The 19,657-nt window shown below is 35.3% G+C and overlaps 3 protein-coding genes across 3 annotated transcripts; 1 reads left to right on the forward strand and 2 right to left on the reverse strand.

The window, feature by feature from the left end:
* Nucleotides 1-17: 17 nt before the first annotated feature.
* Nucleotides 18-8,326, reverse strand: LOC100185693. Its single transcript, XM_009861693.3, has 22 exons — nt 8,166-8,326; nt 7,710-7,820; nt 7,575-7,656; nt 7,281-7,395; nt 6,865-7,039; nt 6,501-6,593; nt 6,261-6,372; nt 5,755-5,868; nt 5,212-5,314; nt 4,712-4,802; nt 4,536-4,651; nt 3,895-4,017; nt 3,164-3,443; nt 2,870-2,904; nt 2,383-2,564; nt 2,043-2,109; nt 1,905-1,988; nt 1,415-1,690; nt 1,116-1,188; nt 962-1,050; nt 555-695; nt 18-497 (listed from the first exon to the last, which is right to left on the reverse strand). The coding sequence occupies exons 1-22, from the start codon at nt 8,276-8,278 to the stop codon at nt 85-87; spliced, it is 2,988 nt and encodes a 995-aa protein (XP_009859995.1). The 5' UTR covers nt 8,279-8,326; the 3' UTR covers nt 18-84.
* A 4-nt stretch (nt 8,327-8,330) lies between these two features.
* On the reverse strand, nt 8,331-10,612 carry LOC100183324 (SUMO-activating enzyme subunit 2). The gene has a single exon (XM_002131452.4). It carries the CDS (start codon nt 10,509-10,511, stop codon nt 8,619-8,621), a length of 1,893 nt encoding a protein of 630 aa, XP_002131488.1. The 5' UTR covers nt 10,512-10,612; the 3' UTR covers nt 8,331-8,618.
* A 416-nt stretch (nt 10,613-11,028) lies between these two features.
* On the forward strand, nt 11,029-19,515 carry LOC100183360. The gene is made up of 14 exons (XM_002125344.5): nt 11,029-11,882; nt 12,018-12,204; nt 12,508-12,620; nt 13,061-13,239; nt 13,624-13,866; nt 14,526-14,677; nt 14,899-15,081; nt 15,484-15,678; nt 15,944-16,129; nt 16,573-16,803; nt 17,229-17,374; nt 17,791-18,217; nt 18,584-18,769; nt 18,905-19,515. The coding sequence occupies exons 1-14, from the start codon at nt 11,830-11,832 to the stop codon at nt 19,289-19,291; spliced, it is 2,868 nt and encodes a 955-aa protein (XP_002125380.3). The 5' UTR covers nt 11,029-11,829; the 3' UTR covers nt 19,292-19,515.
* Nucleotides 19,516-19,657: the final 142 nt, after the last annotated feature.

Consider the following 19,657-nt stretch of genomic DNA (forward strand, 5'->3'; position numbering starts at 1 on the left):
CACTTACATTTAATTGAAATAAACTGAAACAAATATTTATTGATTTTGAATAAATCTCAAAAGGTATAACAGTGTAACAAAAACTCATTTTCTTCTTTTTAAAACCGACTGGTACCTCTCAAAATCAGGTGTTTCACAACCGATCAATAAATCAGTAGTTGGAAGTAAATTCAATGGAACTTCTCTTAGGGTTGGTCGTGGTGGTGTAACTGTTGAACCTAACAGATCTAGTGGAACATTAGTGCCTAACAATTCATGTTCAAAAGGGGAATCTGAAGCAGTTTGCTCAAACTTATCAGGAGTTTGAACATCTAGCAAAGTTTGACTTGTCGGGGCAGCTGCAGAATCAAAAAGATCATGCTCAAGAGTATTGCAGGGGAGAATAGAAGCAAGATTTTCTTGTTGAGGGGCATCATCCATCAAAAGATCGATTAAATTTAAAGTAGAAGTAGGTAGATTGGAAGATGTGGTTTCTGCTAATTCACTCTTTGAGTCACCTACAAAATATTCAGTAAAAATTTTGTATCTTTTAAAACAAACCATTTTTATACAACCTATGGTTTCATCAAGATCAATTAAGTTGCAACCTCCAACTTTCGGATCTTCTGGAGAATCTTCTAGATCTACTAATGATAAATTGCTCACATCAAGAATGTTGGCTGAACCTGCTGTATCCCAGTTTGAAAATATATCATCTATAAGAAAAAAAAAAACATCGTCAATAAATAAAGATTATATACACTGCAATGAGATAGAAAATTTTAAAAAAATGAATGACGCTTATTTATTCTTACATGGCAACTACAATATACACATGTATATGACTAAAGAGTTACTACTATTAATGTAACAACACACATGCCATAATAGTGGCAACATTGACCATTAAACCCCATATTCAAAGCACCTATACAAGCGAAGGAGCTGGGAAAAAAATTAATAACATGAATCTAAGTCATACTTTCAGGAGATTTTGGAGAAGAATCATCACAGCTCGAGACACTTGAGTTGACAAAATGTTCATATTCAGTTTCTAAGTTAAACTCAGCTCTAAAAAAAGCAAACATATTTTAGACAGGTTTTAAGGTAAAATATTAGTTATTAGAGATAGTTACGTTTTAAAAACTGGTAAAGTATGTTGTGGTGTTGGGGAGTTTGGAGAGAAATTTTTTTCTTCCTCAATCGAATCTAGAAATAAAATAACTTTGTTTACATAGAAGAAGTGCTAGAAAATACATGACAAACCAAAATCAGAAAAAAATTATTTTAAGAGCAATTGATTCTGACTGTCATTTCGTTATTGGAACTGTCCAACTTTATGAGCATTAGATCAGAGCTGATTCACAAAATTTATTACAGTTACTTTGCTTGCTTTTTTATATAATAATGTAAATTAAAAGAATAAAATAACTACCTGGATATATACTTTCTTCATCAACTGATTTTCCTTCACTATCGAAAGCTGACTTGGCCATTTCTGTCACAAGTTGACTTGTCTGAAGTTGACTTGTCTCTGCAACTTCTGAGTGGTTCAATTTCTCATCATTAAGTAACAGGTTTTCACTTTCATGGGTAAAATGGTTTAATCCTGAAACTTCTAAATTGTTCAATTCCTCATCAGAAATATGGCCGGGCTCATTTTCGATCAGTTTGTTAGTTGAACCGCCTGCTTCCAATCCACCATCATTGTCTGAATGAAATTGTTTCATATTTTATACCATAAGTGTGAATTCCTACAAGAAAATAGCCTATACTAGAAGAACTATGATTTAGGTTAGAATTGGCCCATAACTCAAAGTTGTATTATTTGTGTCAAAATATTGAAGATATAAATGTAGTACATGGGAAAAATAACATCTTTTATGTGGAAAAATAATAAAGAAACAAATATGATAAATGTTTACCTTCACAAATATCAGTTGTTGATTTTGAAAATGATTCAGTTGGTGTACGAGGCAGTTTATCAACAGATACAAATGCTGATTGGTCTGTAAACAACACATTGGTAACAAGGGTAATTGTTAAGTGAAATTGTGACTTACCCAATTCATCTTGATTGTATACAAACAGTGGCGATATTAGATCATCGCTGATGGTTTGGTTTACAATCTGTTTCAAAAGTTTAATGAAATACCCTCATCAGAAAATATAAATTATGTAAGAATTGATGGCTTATGCCAGTATAAAAAATGCCCAAGTACACACACATAAAAAAAACACTTTTGGTTAACATGCAAGTGCTGTAACCACTGATCCACAACCACAATACTGAATAAATGTATAACCAATGGTTTTGACTGTTGCAAAGGTCTTTTAAGCGCATACGAAGCTGTACCATCAAGTATTTGCAATCACACGTAAGTTTAAAACAAATATACATACCCGGTCAATCAAATGCTTCTCCCAGGTTGGTGTCACTGTTGGAACTTCTTCATCCACTCTCGTTTCCAAAGTTTTACCTACTGACCTAGTAACAAGAGGAGAGGAAGGGAGAGACATTGATTTACGACCTTTCTGTTTCAGCGATTTTATCCTTCCCTGATTAACTGATGCACCATGTCGATCTGAAAGTTAAGAAATGTTTATGGTGACCATAGACGTTAAGAAAAATGCATATTATGTTTATCACCGCAGTTTTCCCCTTTTAAAATAGCCTATACAGTGTTGTTAGATGTCTATAAAAACAAACAGAGCCAAAAGTACATTAACCACATTAATCAACCAGGATGTTTGATGACTATGACATGAGTATTACTGCATTTTAACAATATTACCCCTGGATTTTACTAAAAAAATGTTATGTATGATGGCTTCATGGTGACATAAAATACGTTGATATATAGAACTAGTACCAGTTGTGCCTATTTACCTGGTGTGTAGGAGCCACCAACTCTTCTGCCAATACTGTGGAAAAGAAAAAAATTAAATTTTTATTAGAAAAAATACTTTATTTGTATTTACACCGGCTGCAACTTGTGACAAATTAAAAGCATACAAAAAAATTTAACGCTACAATAAATATTTTTAATGCGGCGAAAAAGATAATTAAAAGCCAAAGACAGCTTGGTATATCAATAGGTTTTGTTTAATTTTATTTGATAAAACAGAAAAAATGATTAAAATAAATTCATAAAAGTTAAAATAAATTCTGAAATATACAGACCTTATCCTGTTACTTGCTCTATCAGTTTGTATTCCTTGTACTAATGGTGACTTGGTATAGGGTGATTTAGATAGTGGTTGTGTATGTAATGGTTTGGAGGTGGGTGGTTTTAGTTTGCTTGCGGTTTTGCTTTTCTTTTGACTGATAGGTTGAGGTTCAGGTTGAGGTAAAGTGGTTATATCAGGGGATTTTATATTTTCGGAGGTTGGCGTGCTTGGGGTACAAGGTGAGATAGGGGGCTCAGAAACAACCTCTTGCAGAAAGTCATCCAAATTTACACCTGGAGAGGAAATCAACTTTTTACAATTAATTTTTAAAAAAGTTGATTGGATAAAATCCATTTTACAATTAAATTAAAAATAGTTGTTTAGATAAAATATCCTTTTACAATTAAGTTTAAAACTCTACAGTTGTTTATATGAGAGAAACATTGGTATGTTTGCAGCTTAGGCCTATAGTATTGTATAGCTTGAAATTGTACTTAAATTATGGCAGCTTGTACAAAAATGCAGCCTAAACCTAAACTCCTAGAGAACTAATTTATATGCTTGTTGGAGCATCACACTTTCCCTGGCTTTATTAATTTCAAGTATTTAGACCTACTATGTAATGAAAATATTAATTTTTAGCCCTTAAACAACAACCTGAAATTTAATATCTCTTGGTCTAGGAAAGTTTTAACTTTAAGATTTTAAGGTCTGTATATATCAAAACTTAATAGGTTTATTTACCTGCTGGCACCAGATACTTCAAAGCAAGTGAGGTGCCAGAATCATCCATTGATTCAAATGAGTCCGTTTGGTTTGAAAGTGATGAAGTTACGTTACTAACGTCTGTTTCATCACTTTGGAGATCTGTGGTATACAGCATTATACCAACTAAAACATTTTAATAATACCTTTTTTTTTCTCTCTTTTTTTGAAAATATAGCCTACTACAAATAATATTTTATTGAATTGCTTTGTCATCACTTTGGAGATATTTGGAGAAAAATATATGAAACTTGTATAAAAACCAAATTATTAATTTATGAAATGCTCTTAGAAGTGATTGCTGGGGTAATGGGTCGAATCTGGCCAAACCCCGGGTCCTTGAAAACGACCTCATCCACAAAGAATGAATAGGTGTAATTATACTCTGAAGTTCGCTACTAACTAATTTGTTATGTACTGAGTGTAAGGCGGCATATTTGTACATAAATACCAAAACTTATATATAAATAGCTGGCAGACAAACATGTTTTCTATGTCTAATAACGTGATATATATATATACATAAATTACATGTATATTATATTAGGCCTAGTATCAATAATAGCAAAATGTTTTAACAATTTCTCACAATTATTTTTATCATGTTTTTACCATCTTACCAGTAGTGCTGCTGAAATCCGATGAGTAAGAATGTATTTTATATTTTGCATCCAACATTTCTTCCAGGTTAGAAATATTTTTTTCCGCAGATTTTATAACGCTTATAGCCTCTGACCTAAACATATGTTAAAATTGTAATTGTGAAATAGGCAAAATAATTAAAATGTTTTCATACTTAATGTCACATAGTTTTGCTAACTGTTCTTGATGCAATTCAGCTTGAATTTTAAGAAATGGAACCTGAGTCTCAAAATTTGGCAATCCATCTAAAATCAAAGATACGAGATATTGATTAACCTATGCATAGGCGCCAAACCTGGGGTGGCAGGGTAGGCAGGCCAACCCTGAAATTTTCTGCTATGCAATAATCAGTTAACATTAGTAGTTAGTACCATTTTAAAAAAGCCTATCTAAGTACCTATTTTAAAATGTTTTGTGGCTGTAGAAGTATGTGTCCTTAGGCAAGAATAAAAACAAAAATTGCTCTAACCCAATGATCACTAATGGGTTGTCCAACTGGTCACACACTCGCATCAAAGTACATAGAGCAGCCTTGGTTTTGGCGTAAATGACAAAATTTAGCCCAAATTTCAGGTTCCTAACAAGACCCTCACCCACATAGAATAGAATAGTTTATATAGAATCAAATATGTTTGTAAAATTTTACTGTCTTACATTTGTGCAACTGGTCACGTATTGACATGAACGAAAATGTGGTGATAGACCCCACACTCAGGAGATTAATTTTTCCGGATTGAATCAAACTTGACCCAACAGTCTAAAAATACAAAAACAGAGAAATTTGTTAACTTTTTTGGTTATCTTTTTTACAGATCTTTTAAGCTACATAATAAAGAAATTTGGAAAATAGCATAGGCGTAGCGGTAAGACTAGGGGTGGCCAGAGTGATATTTCACCCTAGTTTTTGAAACGGGAGTGACATCATTTGTTTTAGAACTCTAGGTTTAAGCATAAAAGCTTTTACCCTGCTGTTGGTTGTCCATACAAACAAGTACAGCAAACGTATCTGGCTTTTCTATTGTGTTTGACAACTATGGTTTAAATCGCTTTTTAACCCCAGATTTTACTAGAAATGACACATATACAGTGACACCTATGAAAGTAGTGTAGCCTATTGAATAGCTTTTAGCTGGTACTTTCATAATTTTATCTAAGGTGCAATAAAAGTAATTTTACTGACGCTATACTTTAGCTCACTTGGTAAATTTCTTCTGTGTATTCATTGACAAGCCTAGATGGAACTTGTAAAGTCAGTTTTTCAGCTTCTAATTTATGATTTTTATCCTCTATAACACTTGCTAGGATTTCACTCTGAAAGATATTATATCATAAAAACCTAAGAAAATGTCCTTGTACAAATATAGTATAATAATATGAAAAGTATTTAATGTTTTTAGTGAATAATTTACAAGACAAATTAAAAGTAAAGTTTCAAGTTTATAGAAACAATTAAAATTCAGAATTGGGCTATAAGAGATATATTATATTTATATATAGTAGGGTGGGGGAAGTTGGGACACATTTGAACTCTAATTTCTAGTCCGAAGTGGTAGTAAACAAGGAACTTTCAAAGAATTCTAGAACTATATGCTCAAAGACTCCACTAGATCGTCGGATATTATATATTCGGATAATATGTGCCGAAGGTGTCCCATCTTCCCCCATCCTACTATATATATAATTAAAATTTTTATTTTACTTACTGAATTTCTAGTGTCGACAACAGCACTTGTTACTTTGCCCCACATTCCACGAAGTTGTTTAATTCCTTTATTAAGCCGCTGTTGGTAGGCCTTTAAGTCTTCTTGCTTTTTTCTGCATGAAAGACTACAGTTAAGGTAAGTATTGCAGGGGCTCTATTTTATTCTATATGGGTTAGGTCTTGCAGTGTATTAAATATATACATGTAAATAATGTGATACAAATGAGGGATCATGACTTACGCATCTAATTTGAGTAATTTCTTGTATTTTAAAATTGCTTTAGTTGCAGCAGCTTTTTCTTGTTGTAGTTCATGATATGTGTTTAACATATGTCTGAAAAATACATAATTAAAAAATTAGGCACTTTTTATTAAAAAGATATATATATATAATATATATATATATTATTAGAAAAATACCTCTTCAGGTAATAACTGTTAATTTAATTAATCAGATATTGTCTGCAAACCACTCAAAACAATCTCACAAAATGTATTACTAAAGTAGGTTGGGGTATAATGGGACATATTTACAAAAAAGGTGTCCCATTTTCCCCCACTATATGTCATAACATAAAAAATAAACAAAGTATAAAAACACTCACTGAAAGGCGTTATGAATATCATTGTCACCTCTGCTAAATACACGAACATCTTTAACTATTCCTTTATGCATGTTAATACTTCTTGCTTGCAACACTTTATTTTGTACTTGAGCGAGACGCTTGTTTTTTGACAGAATAAGTGTTTGCAAACTTCCCTCTGAAGAAATTTTGGATCCTGAATGAATGGTAATGTTAAAAACTACAGCCAAATACAGTACATAATGTTAAAAACTCAATTTGTTTCTAAAAAAAAGTAAAAAAGACACAGCCAAAACAGGTTTAAAAGTATTGGAAAAGTCGTAAATTTTATTTGGAAAGTTAAAAATTACTTAAACATACCGTTTTACTCCACTTTACCATATAAATATATGTATGTGTAAAAAGTAAACCTAGACCAAGTAAACAAAAATACTTACTGCACAGTTTAAGTAAAACAAACTGAGTGAATAGGAAAACAAAATGCACGAATTCCCATCCGCCTGGTGACATGAGAAGAGTAGAAGAAACTTTCAAGCCACACTTTGGGTTTTCCTTAAATAAAATTGACCCATGAATATATCAATACGTTTATGCTAACTCCCTTTTTAGTACATGGTTTTTCTCATAAATTTTTTTATCTTAAAAAAATTTTTTTTAGTTGTTTTTACATCCAGGGAACAAATTTATTTGAGAGGTATTTTTCGAATAAACCAGTAAAAAATAAAACTTACTTCAGCAATTCGTTTCAACCATGCAAAAGTTCGCTTTCGAAACTCTAGCGTTGCTTGCTTATCTATACCAGGAAAACACAACCTGTAAAATGAACTTTTACTTGAAATAACAAAAATAGGATTTTAATATTTTACCTGAAAAGCTGTTCAGCTTGTGAACTATCCAGCTTGCAGAAAAGGAAATAAAAAACTACTTCAAAAGCTCGTTTGTTTGGCTTGTCAAACATATTCTCGTCCAAACGGCAACTGTTATTGTAAAAAAACATAAATGTTATACAGTTGGTACTGTGGTAGTCTTATAGTACCCTATTAAATACTACAAGAAATACTTAGGTGAGTGCAATTAAAGCGCTAATATATTCTATATAGGTGAGGGTCCTACTGCGAGGTATGCCATACGACCTAGGTTTTAGAACAAATTTGGCCTATGATGAAGTTGAGAGATAAATTGGGCTTACATTATGTTGTTTACTACATCAATCGTTTCGGTATAAACATTGAAGCTAAACAAGTTACATTACTACTAAAATCACAAAACACACATGCTGTAGAATCAATGTTTTTAAACTTGAACAAATGTATTCATTCTACCTGTATTTATTTTCCATTTTCCTTGAATCAAACCCCAGAGTCATAAGATGAAGGATAATCGCCTTTTTCATTTCCAAGAAATGAGCTTCCTTGTGGCTCACTTTGGAAGCCATGGTTAAGATTTAATTATAAACAGATCCGTATATCACCCTTGCAGATGCTAAACTGGAATGAAAATCACTTATCAAATACGACACTGAAAATTAATCTCAGAAAAGATCAAAAAACTTAATTTACATCTCGCACCCTAGATTATTGCTGGCAGTAACTTTTATATCAGATTTTTTTTCGATTGACTAAATTTGAATAATACAATGAACCAAGATATTAAAGAAATAACTAGATTCAATAATAATTGAACTAAAACATTTTTTCGGGGTAGACAAAAACAAATAAGAATACTAGAATAGCATGACATGGGGTCAAAAGAACACAATAATGCATTATGTACATTTAATCTAAAACAACAACATTATTATCATCATTTACTATTACACTGTCATCACATTGTTTTGAACGTTTTGACGAGTCTATAAGAACAGAATCTTTATCGTTGGTGGAAGACCGTTTCCTCTTTCGAGGAATTTCATCTTGAGATGCGGATGGATCTGCATCTTCAATTATTTCAATTTTATCTTCTTGGACTACTGAATTTTCTTCTGTATTGTTTTCAGGTGTTGTTTCTTTTTCAGCGCTTGCACCAATAGTTCCTTTGGTCTCAGAGACTTGGAAGATCATGTCATCCGGAAGATTCTCCTCATGGAGGATGTTGACGACAATGTCGTAATTTTGGAGGAAATCATCCGCTCTTAAACGACTTCCATGAGTTATATTAAATGAGTCTAAAGTTTGTCCAAGAGATTGATTCTCTTCTTCATCCTCTTCACTTGAGATGAGGATCGTTCCTCTCCCATCCAAGATCTCTACATCCGGAGCAAGCATCCCAAGGTGGGACTTTAGGATTTTATCCCGAAACTGCTCACATGTTAGTGTCTTAGTGTTTAGCTTCAAAGTAATTTCAGGCTTTTCCGCACAGACATAACACCCCCTTTTGGGTGGGTCTAATGTGCATGGTTTTAGCAGCTTTTTAGTGTCGTTAACAGCTTCACAAACATAGACAGTACGACAGTCCGCAAAGCGCTTACGAATTAAACAAAGTGCTTGCAGCACAATTAATCCAGCAACAATTGCATTAGTTGAAGCTATAGCAGGAATAATATTGCCTGCCATAGATTTGACTTCAAAACAACTTTTTTCTTCAATATGGAATATATGAGCCCTTATGTTCGCCACTGAGGACGTAAAGTTCATGGCAGGATCTTCATCTTTGTCCCACACCAACATACCGCCATCCCCCTGCTTTTTAAATTCATCTTTCAAAGCATTAATACTTTCAGAAAATAATCTTGCATTTTCCTGCAATGTCATTACAGTTTGATGATCCAACTGTCTCTCTTGTATTTCTTGACATTCAGCCCACAGTACAGGCTTTGGAGGTGTTCTCTTTTGCCAGAGTTTATCCATAGACAATAAATAGTTTATGTCGGTATGGAAAAGTTTATTGAATATTTTTTCTGCATCGTAATCGCATTCTCTTGCCCACTCTCTCGTACTGATTCTTGGTTTATCTAAATCATGGCTATTATTCTCTTCAGAAGAGCCATCTCCCTTTTCTCCAGGATTATTTGCAGCTTCTGGGTCTGCTGTATCCGGTGAAACATCTTGGTCCGCATCTTCTTCCCCAAAGAGCTGATTAAAAAGATACTTTGCCCAAACGATGCAGTGGATCAGCTCCGATGGTGTGTTCCGTATCGTGCATCCAGGAAAACTCTTCTGCCTTGGAGCCGGCTGACACTCATAACATTCTGTTACACTTTTTTTAATCACTGTAACTTGTCCAAGGTAACCCGCAGAACCACTTTCAATCAATGGAACATCTGCCGCTAGACACATCCGGTTTACATGATTCCTCGCTGCTCTGTTATCGAGGGCATTTAATACAAGATCAAACTGCTTAAAAAATTGCATGTTGTATTGTGGGTTGAAAATCGAATCATGGCGTGCATTAATATTCGCTTTGGGGCAAAGCCGGAGGACACTTTCTTTAGCCACCATTGCTTTTGACTTTCCAACATGCTTTTTTTGGAATAAAAACTGTCGATTTAGGTTGCTAACATCTATAGTATCCAAGTCAATAACCTCAATGTTCCGAAACCCAGTCAACACCAAGTTCTTAAGCAGCTCACACCCGATTCCACCAGCACCAACCACAAATAACTTAGCATTGTTCACATCAGTAAGAACACTACTAGAAAGTGGGGTGTTTACTTCTGAAGACACTTCCATGTGGACAGAATTCAATTAGTAGTTAAATCCCGAGTAATTAGAGTTTCAATTACTTAACTAAATGATATAGACAAATCTGTGTTTTAAAAATATATTATATGTGTTAATAATATACTCATGCAACTTATTGGTGTTAGTGATCTACCCCCCACTCTATAACCACTAACCCCCTAACCATCAACACCTAACCCCCTTACCTAGGTGTTAGGGGTTAGTGGTTAGCAAATAAAGTGGGGGGAGATTCTTCACTAGCACCAAAGGAGGTAGCTATGCCTTTATTCAAATCTAAAGTATATATATATACGATGTAACATAAATATTAATTTTACTAGACCATGATAACATAAACAAAGCAATCGCTGACCAAAGACACTGAATACTAGGGAATTTTCAAGGTAAACGAAATTTAATATTGCCAGGAAAAAATCATACAAACCGGAATATATTGAAGAAATTTTAACCAATCAAAAGCGCTCATACTCCCGCGCGCTCAAGTGATGCCTAATTTCATAAAATGACCCAACTGCGGTCAAAATTTTAACGTTTTGTTTGGAAAATGGGTTAACTTACTAACTTGGCTGGTAAAAATTAGATTTTAGCAACAAATTTTCACCAACAAGTTTAAAATGTTGTACATTTGAGAATCTATTGAGAACGTGAAACAATTCCTGAAAGGAAAAAAGGCATAAACTTTTCCTTTTTACATTACCATGTCCTGCTAAAGATATATATGTTTAGTAGGCCAAGGTTTTACCATGAAATACGTTTTAGTGTTCAAATTACGTTTCAGTTTTATTATAAAACAAATAGTTTAATCAACAAATGACGTCATATACAATGACGTCATTTTAAGGTTAGGGGCCAACAATTAACACACAAAATTTGACCCTATTCCACCCCGTATCACTAACATTGTAGCAACGCGAAATAAACATGTCCACAACTCTTTCAAGTCTTTTGTTTGCCATCGGCCGGTATTAAGTAAACTCATGTAATGTAGGCGGATTCTTTGGCACAATTTAGCTTGTATGCGTATTGGGTTACCTATCATACGATCACTATTTAGATCTTGTGTCGACAACGGCCTGGAAACTATAGCGTGAGATTTGTGGAAAAGCACTATACAGGTCTTTACACTGTCAATTGGTAACTCGTATAAGCGGACACAAAATGTTGAACATTAGTGTTGTAACGTCTGTCGTTTTATCGTACACGTGAGGATATAGGGCAAGCTAAAATCATTTATTCATTTGTACAAGGTTGTGTGATGTAAAATCATAAGAGTTGTTAAATCCAGCGTATCTGTATTTGCAAGGAAATGAAATGGAATACACTGTGCTTGTTTTTAGTTGGACTGATTGTAAGAAAAAGGTGAGAAAATATTATTTCGCTAAGTCGTTTATAAAACAGGAAATAACTTTGCGCGGTCTTGGTCCCATTTTACCCAACTTTCTTTATTTTCCAAAGGCATCTTTATCTTAAAATACGTACCCTATATATTTCCAGCCATGCATTCGATCAAACAATGGTGGCTTCAGCAGTTGGCAGAGAGGTAGTTGACGCTACATTGCAGAAGATTCACGAGTCTGGAATATTTACATCAGACTACGAATTTCTTCGAAGGATTGCATACGCTGAGACCAAATTTGGCGCTGCCGGCTTACCTGTTAATGAACGTGGAGGTCTATGGCAGGTAGACAGTTCTATTTTTAAGGAGGGTATTGTACGTTGAGGTATAAAGATTTAGGTCGTAGTTGGCCCATTTACCAACAGAGTTACAAACGTAATGTAGGGCAAATAAAAACACGGGCTATACATGGAAAAAAGCATAGTCTAAACATGGTCAAAACATGGACAAAACATGGACAACAAAACAATGGACAAAAGCATAATCTATTTTGTAACGGGGTATATGAAACCGAATACTCGAGTTATAACGCCTGTCGTTGTTGCATGCGACAATAAATAGGTTTATTCCTTACTGACTTTGCTACAGATTGACGACAACATACATCAATTACTCACGACTTCCACTACTGTAACCACACAGCTTGAAGCAATTAGAAATACATTCAACCTGACTACATTTCTAACAGATGCAATTTACGAGTAAGTATAAGATATATACAAGTAAGATAAGGTACAACCTATAGATATATTAATACTGTGGGTGAGATAAATACCGTTTGCTCGTCACTTTTTTGTTTGGATTTTGAATAATTAACAATGCCTTTTTTGAGTCATGATAAAACAGTATGTATATTTCTGTAAATATTCTTAGTTTACTATATATAGTAGGGTGGGGCGGGAAGACGTAACACCTTTAGCACATAATGTTTAAATATCCTGATCGTGTTTTAAACAATTAACAACGATCTATGGAAGTCGTGAGGATACGGTTTTATATTTCTTTAAATGTTCTTTGTCTACTACTAAATGGGGCGAGAAAATAGAATGAAAAAGCGTCCCATCTTCTCCCAACCTACTATATAAAATGTAACGAGGCAAGGGTATAAAAAAAGATTCTAATGACGCGGATATAATAATAGAACGCCTCTGGAGTCGGCGTTGGCGGCAAGACTGTACATTCAACATGTACAAGGTACTTCTGTCGTTCCTGCTGCAATAAATGAGCAAGCAACATGGTGGGCATTTAACTATAGAACCTCCAGCACTTCGAATGTGTTTGAAATCTCGGCAGCGGAACTCGGCGTTAACGATTTTAACAGTTAAGTATAAGTTTTGGAAAATGTGTTTTTGACAAAGGGGCAATTGAGGTGGTCGCCCCGATTTTTGTTCGCCGCGTTTGCCCATGTATAAATGACTCAAAAAGTGAGAAAAAATGCCAGTGATAAAAAATTCAAATCAAGTGCGAGTGCAGTTGTCCAGCATGCAGTCACTTATTAAATGTGTAAATTCTTAGACATTTAGTACTTTATAAGATTAAACAATTAACAACAAAATACACATTAGTCTATGAGGGTCGCGAGGACACGGTTTTATAATTCTTTGAATGTTCTTTGTTTACTAACAAATCGGACGGTCAAACAGAATGAAAAGGTGTGTATAGTTGCATAACACCAGCTCCGGTAAACGGTATTCCAACTTGCAGATTGCGGAAGCTTGGGCGCTGACATAATATTCTTGGTTGATGGCGCATCTTCAATAGGAGCTACAAACTTTCAGCATCTTCTAGACTTCGTTTTAGCAACTGGTGAAATTTTCAATCAGACCACAAACAGATACGGGTTAACGGTTTTTGCAACAACGAGCACAACGTATGGGGAACTATTTAATGTTACAAGCAGAGATTTCTTGAACGTTGTTGCTGGTGCGATGCAGCCACCAGGAGAACGTAAGTTGAAATTAATATCGAAATGCAAACGGATTAATTGGTTTAAAATGTATTTTATAAATGTTTAATAAAACCTAAAAAAATAGTGAGTAGGTATTGCATTTTAAAGTCGAAATGTTTAAAGAGGTTTTAAACGTTTGCGAAGATTATTTAAATCTAACAGTAGGGTGGGGGAAGATGAGACATCTTTTAAGCCTATTTTCTCGTCCCATTTAGCAGTAAACAAAAAAAAACATTCAAAAAATATAAAACCGTATCCTCACAACTCCCATAGACCGTTGATAGTTGTGTAAAACACGATTAGCATATTTAGACCTTATTTGTTAAAGGTGTCCCATCTTTCCCCACCCAATTATTTATAGACTATATGGTCACCCATAGTCGTGTAAATTAATAAACCTGGTTAATTACCACATGTCCTAATTAAAAATGTCTCATGCAGTAGAAATTAAATCTTACTGATTTAGTGCACATTTTTAAACAAGGTCTAAAAAAAAGGTCTAAAAGTCTTGGTGCAACAGCCACGTTTTTTAAATGAGACTCCTTTCCACACTTTTATCTATATAGCCTATCTAGGGTGTTTTAACAACTGTTGTTTTGCTGTTCTTATATAAGACTTCTTATACGTGAATACTCTTTAAAACTAATTTTAATTATAGCATCAACATGGATCGGGTCTGGAATACAAACCGTGCTCGATAGTGGCTTTCAAACTTCCAACGGTGCGAGGCCTTCTTCGATGGCAATTCCTAAGATCCTCGTTCTAGTGGTCGCTAATCCAAGTAACGACCAACTATCATCTGCGGAACTGGTAATAGGAGCAATGGGGCACCTTTTTGTTTGATTTACTCGTCCAATTTCTCGTCCAAACAACACATAAAAAGGAACATTCAAAGGAAAATCGTACCCTCACGACTCTCATAGACCGTTGTTGATTGTTTAAAACAAGATCAGAATATTTAAATACTATGTGCTAAAAGTGTCCCATCTTCCCCACAGTACTCTATAATAACATTATATACTCGTTTTTAGGCCCATGCTGCTGGTATCACAACATTCGTGGTAGGTACGGGTAACGCGCTCACATCAGAAATGAACCAAATAGCAGAGGACCCTGACGTCACACATACATTCCACACACCAACGTTTACAGAACTTTCTCATTTTTCACAACAACTTGCGAACCAGCTATGCAGAGTTTCGACCGAAGTTCAAGTAGGCATTATTAATTATTGCAAGTGCAACATAAAATCTCTCTATTGGGTCAATATTTGAATGCACAAAACGATGATTAGTTCTTAATTTCCTCGTATACACTAGGGTGGGGGAAGATGGGCCCCTTTTATTCTATTTTCTCTACCCATTTGGCAGTAAATAAAGAATATTTAGGGAATAATACAACCGTATCCTCACAACTTCCATAGACCGTTGTTAATTTGTTAAAACGCGATCAGGATATTTGGATATTACGAGTTATACGTGTCCCATTTTCTTCCAGCCGTCGTTGGGATGTGGTTTTATAATTATTTAAATGGTTTTTGTTTACTACCAAATGGGGAAAATAGAATATAAAGGTGTCCCATCCACCCCACCCCATTATACGTGTATTTCTCACAGACAAACACAGAAATTGCGACCACAATACCACCGGGTAAAAAGTTCACGTTCAAGGTTGCTGTTCTTTCAAGTTCGGACACTGCAACTTTAAAAATCACTAAATCTAAAACAACAGCGCATGGTATCGTGTATATATCTGGTTCAACTCCAAATCCAAGTGAAGCATATTACGATCTAGCAGTAGAAATTGAACAGGTAAAAGGTCAAGCCCCAGTTGTACGAAATACAACGTTTAAGTACTGCGGTGGGGTAAGATGGATACCGTGAGCACCTAAATCCCTTGTTTCCTAATCGTGTTTTGAACAACTAACCAAGCTCTTAATTTTAGAGTTGTCCTATAAATATAATAAAAAGGTGTCCCAGCTCCCCCCACCCTACTATATATAAACAAAAAAATTACCAAATAAAAATAAACCTGTTTAACAAACATATTCTTAGCATTTAACGTTTTACTTATCAGGGTTCGACGGTTATTACAATCGACACTAGCAACATAACTTTCAAATCCATCTCGGCCCGAAGTAAGGCTAGATATCCAAAAAGTCACTCCGCAGAATTATACGTCACTGTGACGTCAACAGGTGCTACGTCACTGGATTTTACATTCAATGTCTCCATATCTGTATTTGAAATTCCTGTTACAACGGTAAGTAGGCTACATTCTGTCTGTATGGGAATTTAGTTTTGGGTATATACGCTTTTGGATGCAACAGCCACGCTTTTTAACTGGCGCTCTTTTTCACACCCTTTATCCCTAGCGGGTTTTTACGACTGTCGTTGCTCGCCACATTACGATTAACAAGTCGCATTCATTTAAATTTGTTCCGAATCAACCGGTATTATTGGTATTTGAGTATTTCTTGCTAAGTTACACACCGGGTGTAACTGTTACACGGGCACGAGCTATATATATATGAAACAGTCCACACCTAACTGACGTTGCCCGCCACTCGAGGATAAACAAGTCACGTTCATTCTTTCTCACTTAAGTTTAAACACTCTGTGTAAAATGCTTTATAGCACTTACAAGCCTACATAACATAATTGACTTTAAAATGGAACTGCCTAAACTTAAACTATACATTTCAGGTTCCAACTGTTGTGGTCGGTGGTGGAGACGATACATCGACTGTTGTGATTTGGATTATCATTGCGATATGCGTTTTTCTTTTCGTCTTCTTGATCATAGCGTGCAGGTTCATGTGTGTACCGTGGTTCTTGTTTGGAGGGAAAACAAAGCAAAGAGATTACCCCAGGATCGTCAGCCATGATATCGGCACTTCTGTACAGAATTTGCAAGACTTTCAAAGCGAAATACATGTAAGAGGGTAACTGTAATGTTTCGGGGTAATGGGCAAAACTTAACACAAATCCTAGAATCCATGGCGTGCCACGCTGTAGGACCTTACCAACATTGAATAGAATAAACCACATATTTATATTTTATTCTACGTGGGTCGGGTGCTGCGCCGCGTATTTGGCGTGGTATCTGAGATTTTTGACAGAATTGGTCCGTTTCCCCAACCACTTTTATAGCATCTGTTTAAATTGTTAATTGCATGATTTTTGACATGCAGTGTTTACTTGGGAACAGTAGGCTATATATCGATTACGGCAGCGAAGATTGAAAAATATTTTGAACTAAAAGACAGGGTATAAAGCCTGTTGTTAAAACACGCTAACAGTTAAAACATATTTACATTTAATTAAAAAAACGTATACGTATTTAAAAACTTTTTTTGTAGATTCTGGATACTATGTCGTTGGATGTAGAGTCTATTGTAGCAATACAACCAGAGAGAGAAGTAACACCCATCTTACTACGAGACGAAGATCGACATCAACAGTTAAGACGGAATTTAGAAAAAGCGATGGCCGAGGGAAAGAATTGGTAAGTTGTGTACATCAGACCTAATTAAAATTGCTTTCGTTTTTAAATGTTGGTTTTCCATCTTCCCCCACCCTGCTGTACAAAAGTGTAGACGCGGTCTGTTCAAATTTAATACATTTTATTGAATGTAAATCAAAAATTGCCAATGCGAAGGTTTATTAAGTGATATAAATAGTATATAGCCTAGCACCAGAAAATAAAGTTGGGAAAGATTGGAAGTGTTTTCTTTTTTTTTAAGTAGGGGCAGAGTATTTGCAGAATTATATAACCGTATCCTCCCGACACGTTGTAAACTGTTAAAAACATGATCGGGGAAACGGTTTTTAGGGGGCAAACTGTATCCTATCTTACTCCATAGTACTGTATAACTCTTTGGGGTTAAAAGGCACAGCATAAGTTTAAATTTGACTTCGTAGGAAAGAGATACAGAGGTGTTTGGATGAATTTGAAAGATCTGTAGCTTTAGCGCCATGTGGCGAGGAAGACTACGCTCTCTTGGAGGAAGCAAACAAATTCATATTTGAAGAAAAGAAGAGATTTCTTCACAAGCAGCTATTGAAGGGCATAGAACATCAGGATTATAAGTTATTGAAAAAAACTCTCGAAGAAATTGATCATTCTGACATGACGCCTTCGAACGATCACGTGTTCGATCGTGACGTGGCTCACGCGCGACATCTTCTGGAGAGAACAAACCAACTGGAAAAGGCGCGAGAAGCTGTGATGTCTATCAGTCAAACTATGATATCAGAAATTCGAAGTTACGGATCACCACCCGATGCTGTGAAGTCAGTGATGATATCAACGTATTTGTTACTTGGGGAAAATGAGGACACTTTGCAGGTGCGATATATAAAGGAATGATTAAATGTAACTTAGTTATTCTCGCGGGGCGTGGCAATGGCAGTTGTTCTATAACATGGGTGTTCTGTTTCATACCCCTCGTGCCCACTTATGAGTTACCGCATATAGAACTTTATGGTTGTACAAAATTTTTAAATAACCCCCCCAAACACACATACGCGCACAGCAATAGTATGGCCGAGCTTCGAGCCCAAACTATATATACCATAATACTAAAGTTGATGAAAGAGAAAACGCTAAACGTATGGGCTTTGAAACAGCCCTTGGTTAAAATACACGGGCCATACTCCACTAGAAATCAACATTAATTCAATTAAATGGTTATGCAAGAAATGTTTATTCCAGGACTGGAAAGTGATTAGAGCCTTACTTGGTCGTATGGGAAAAGCTGCTTTAAAACGGCGGGTAGTTGAACAAGAAGCAGTTGACATAAAACCTTCAGTTGCTGCTCGTGTTTCACAAGTAATTAACGACACCAATATTGATGAAGTTGAAGATATAAGCAAGGCTATATCTTATTTCTACGCATGGGTAAGATATGTGTATATATATATAGTAGGTTGGGTTAAGATGGGACATGTTTTCATTCTATTTCCGCATCCGTAACCTTTGGGCTAGACTGCTAGAGGCGAGTCTTTATTAAAGTATTGCGTTATGTTTTTATAGTGCGATACTATGCTAGAAGAAGTGAAGGACCACCATAATATTGACAACTTTGATGAATTCCTGAAGCCAAGCATACCAGTGGAGCGCAAAAAGTTAAAAAAGAACAAAGTTTCGCCAATTCCTATCCCGGTAGAAGCGTTGCTGGGTTCGAAGCCCGTTTCGGCTGCTGTTGATGCGTTTGGTGAGTTAGATGACCGAGCCTCCCCGGAAGGTATTTCAAGAGAAGCGGAGCATGTGGAGGAAACGAACTCCGGGGGAGATTCTGAAGATGACGATGATGTTGCGTCGGAAGAAAGTCTTGCAGAGGTGGAATCTCAAACAATAGATGAAGAAGAAAAAGTTCGAATTTTCCAGAAAATCAATTGGCAGATAAATCACCTTCGTTAAACGCAACACCAAGTTCGCCAAATAATGATGAAACTGCTGAATCGGACAGAAGCTCAGAACAGTCTTCAAGTCGGATAGAAAAGGAATCAGTTCTGGTGCCAGAAACCGCATGAAATTAGTTCTCATCTTTATTATTTTAAAGTATTATGACGGTGTGTATTAATGTGTACATGTCACTTGTTCTTAAGTTCGCACGCCTGAATACAAGAATTTTGCAATTGCCACCTTGTTTTGCGAATTTTTGCCGTTTTTAATTTTTTTTATTTCAAAATTTCGCAGTTCAGTTTTATAAGTTTCGCTTGACAGCAAAGTAGAAGAAAGAGGAAAGTTCCATTTCAATAAATTTTTATTAAATCAGGAAACGTA

Source organism: Ciona intestinalis, chromosome 10 (assembly GCF_000224145.3).
Source record: "Ciona intestinalis chromosome 10, KH, whole genome shotgun sequence".
NCBI classification, from domain to species: domain Eukaryota; kingdom Metazoa; phylum Chordata; class Ascidiacea; order Phlebobranchia; family Cionidae; genus Ciona; species Ciona intestinalis.

Bases quoted from the DNA above. Each gene is read 5' to 3' on its own strand.
- LOC100185693 (XM_009861693.3), bottom strand. From the start codon at position 8,278: ATGGCTTCCAAAGTGAGCCACAAGGAAGCTCATTTCTTGGAAATGAAA. The intron at 7,821-8,165 runs GTAGAATGAATA...TTACAATAACAG, and splicing joins AAAATGGAAAATAAATACAG to TTGCCGTTTGGACGAGAATA. The intron at 2,905-3,163 runs GTCTGTATATTT...TCTTTTCCACAG, and splicing joins AGAGCAAGTAACAGGATAAG to TATTGGCAGAAGAGTTGGTG.
- LOC100183324 (XM_002131452.4), bottom strand. From the start codon at position 10,511: ATGGAAGTGTCTTCAGAAGTAAACACCCCACTTTCTAGTAGTGTTCTT.
- LOC100183360 (XM_002125344.5), top strand. From the start codon at position 11,830: ATGAAATGGAATACACTGTGCTTGTTTTTAGTTGGACTGATTGTAAGA. The intron at 12,621-13,060 runs GTAAGTATAAGA...ATATAATAATAG, and splicing joins CTAACAGATGCAATTTACGA to AACGCCTCTGGAGTCGGCGT. The intron at 15,679-15,943 runs GTAAAAGGTCAA...TTTACTTATCAG, and splicing joins TAGCAGTAGAAATTGAACAG to GGTTCGACGGTTATTACAAT.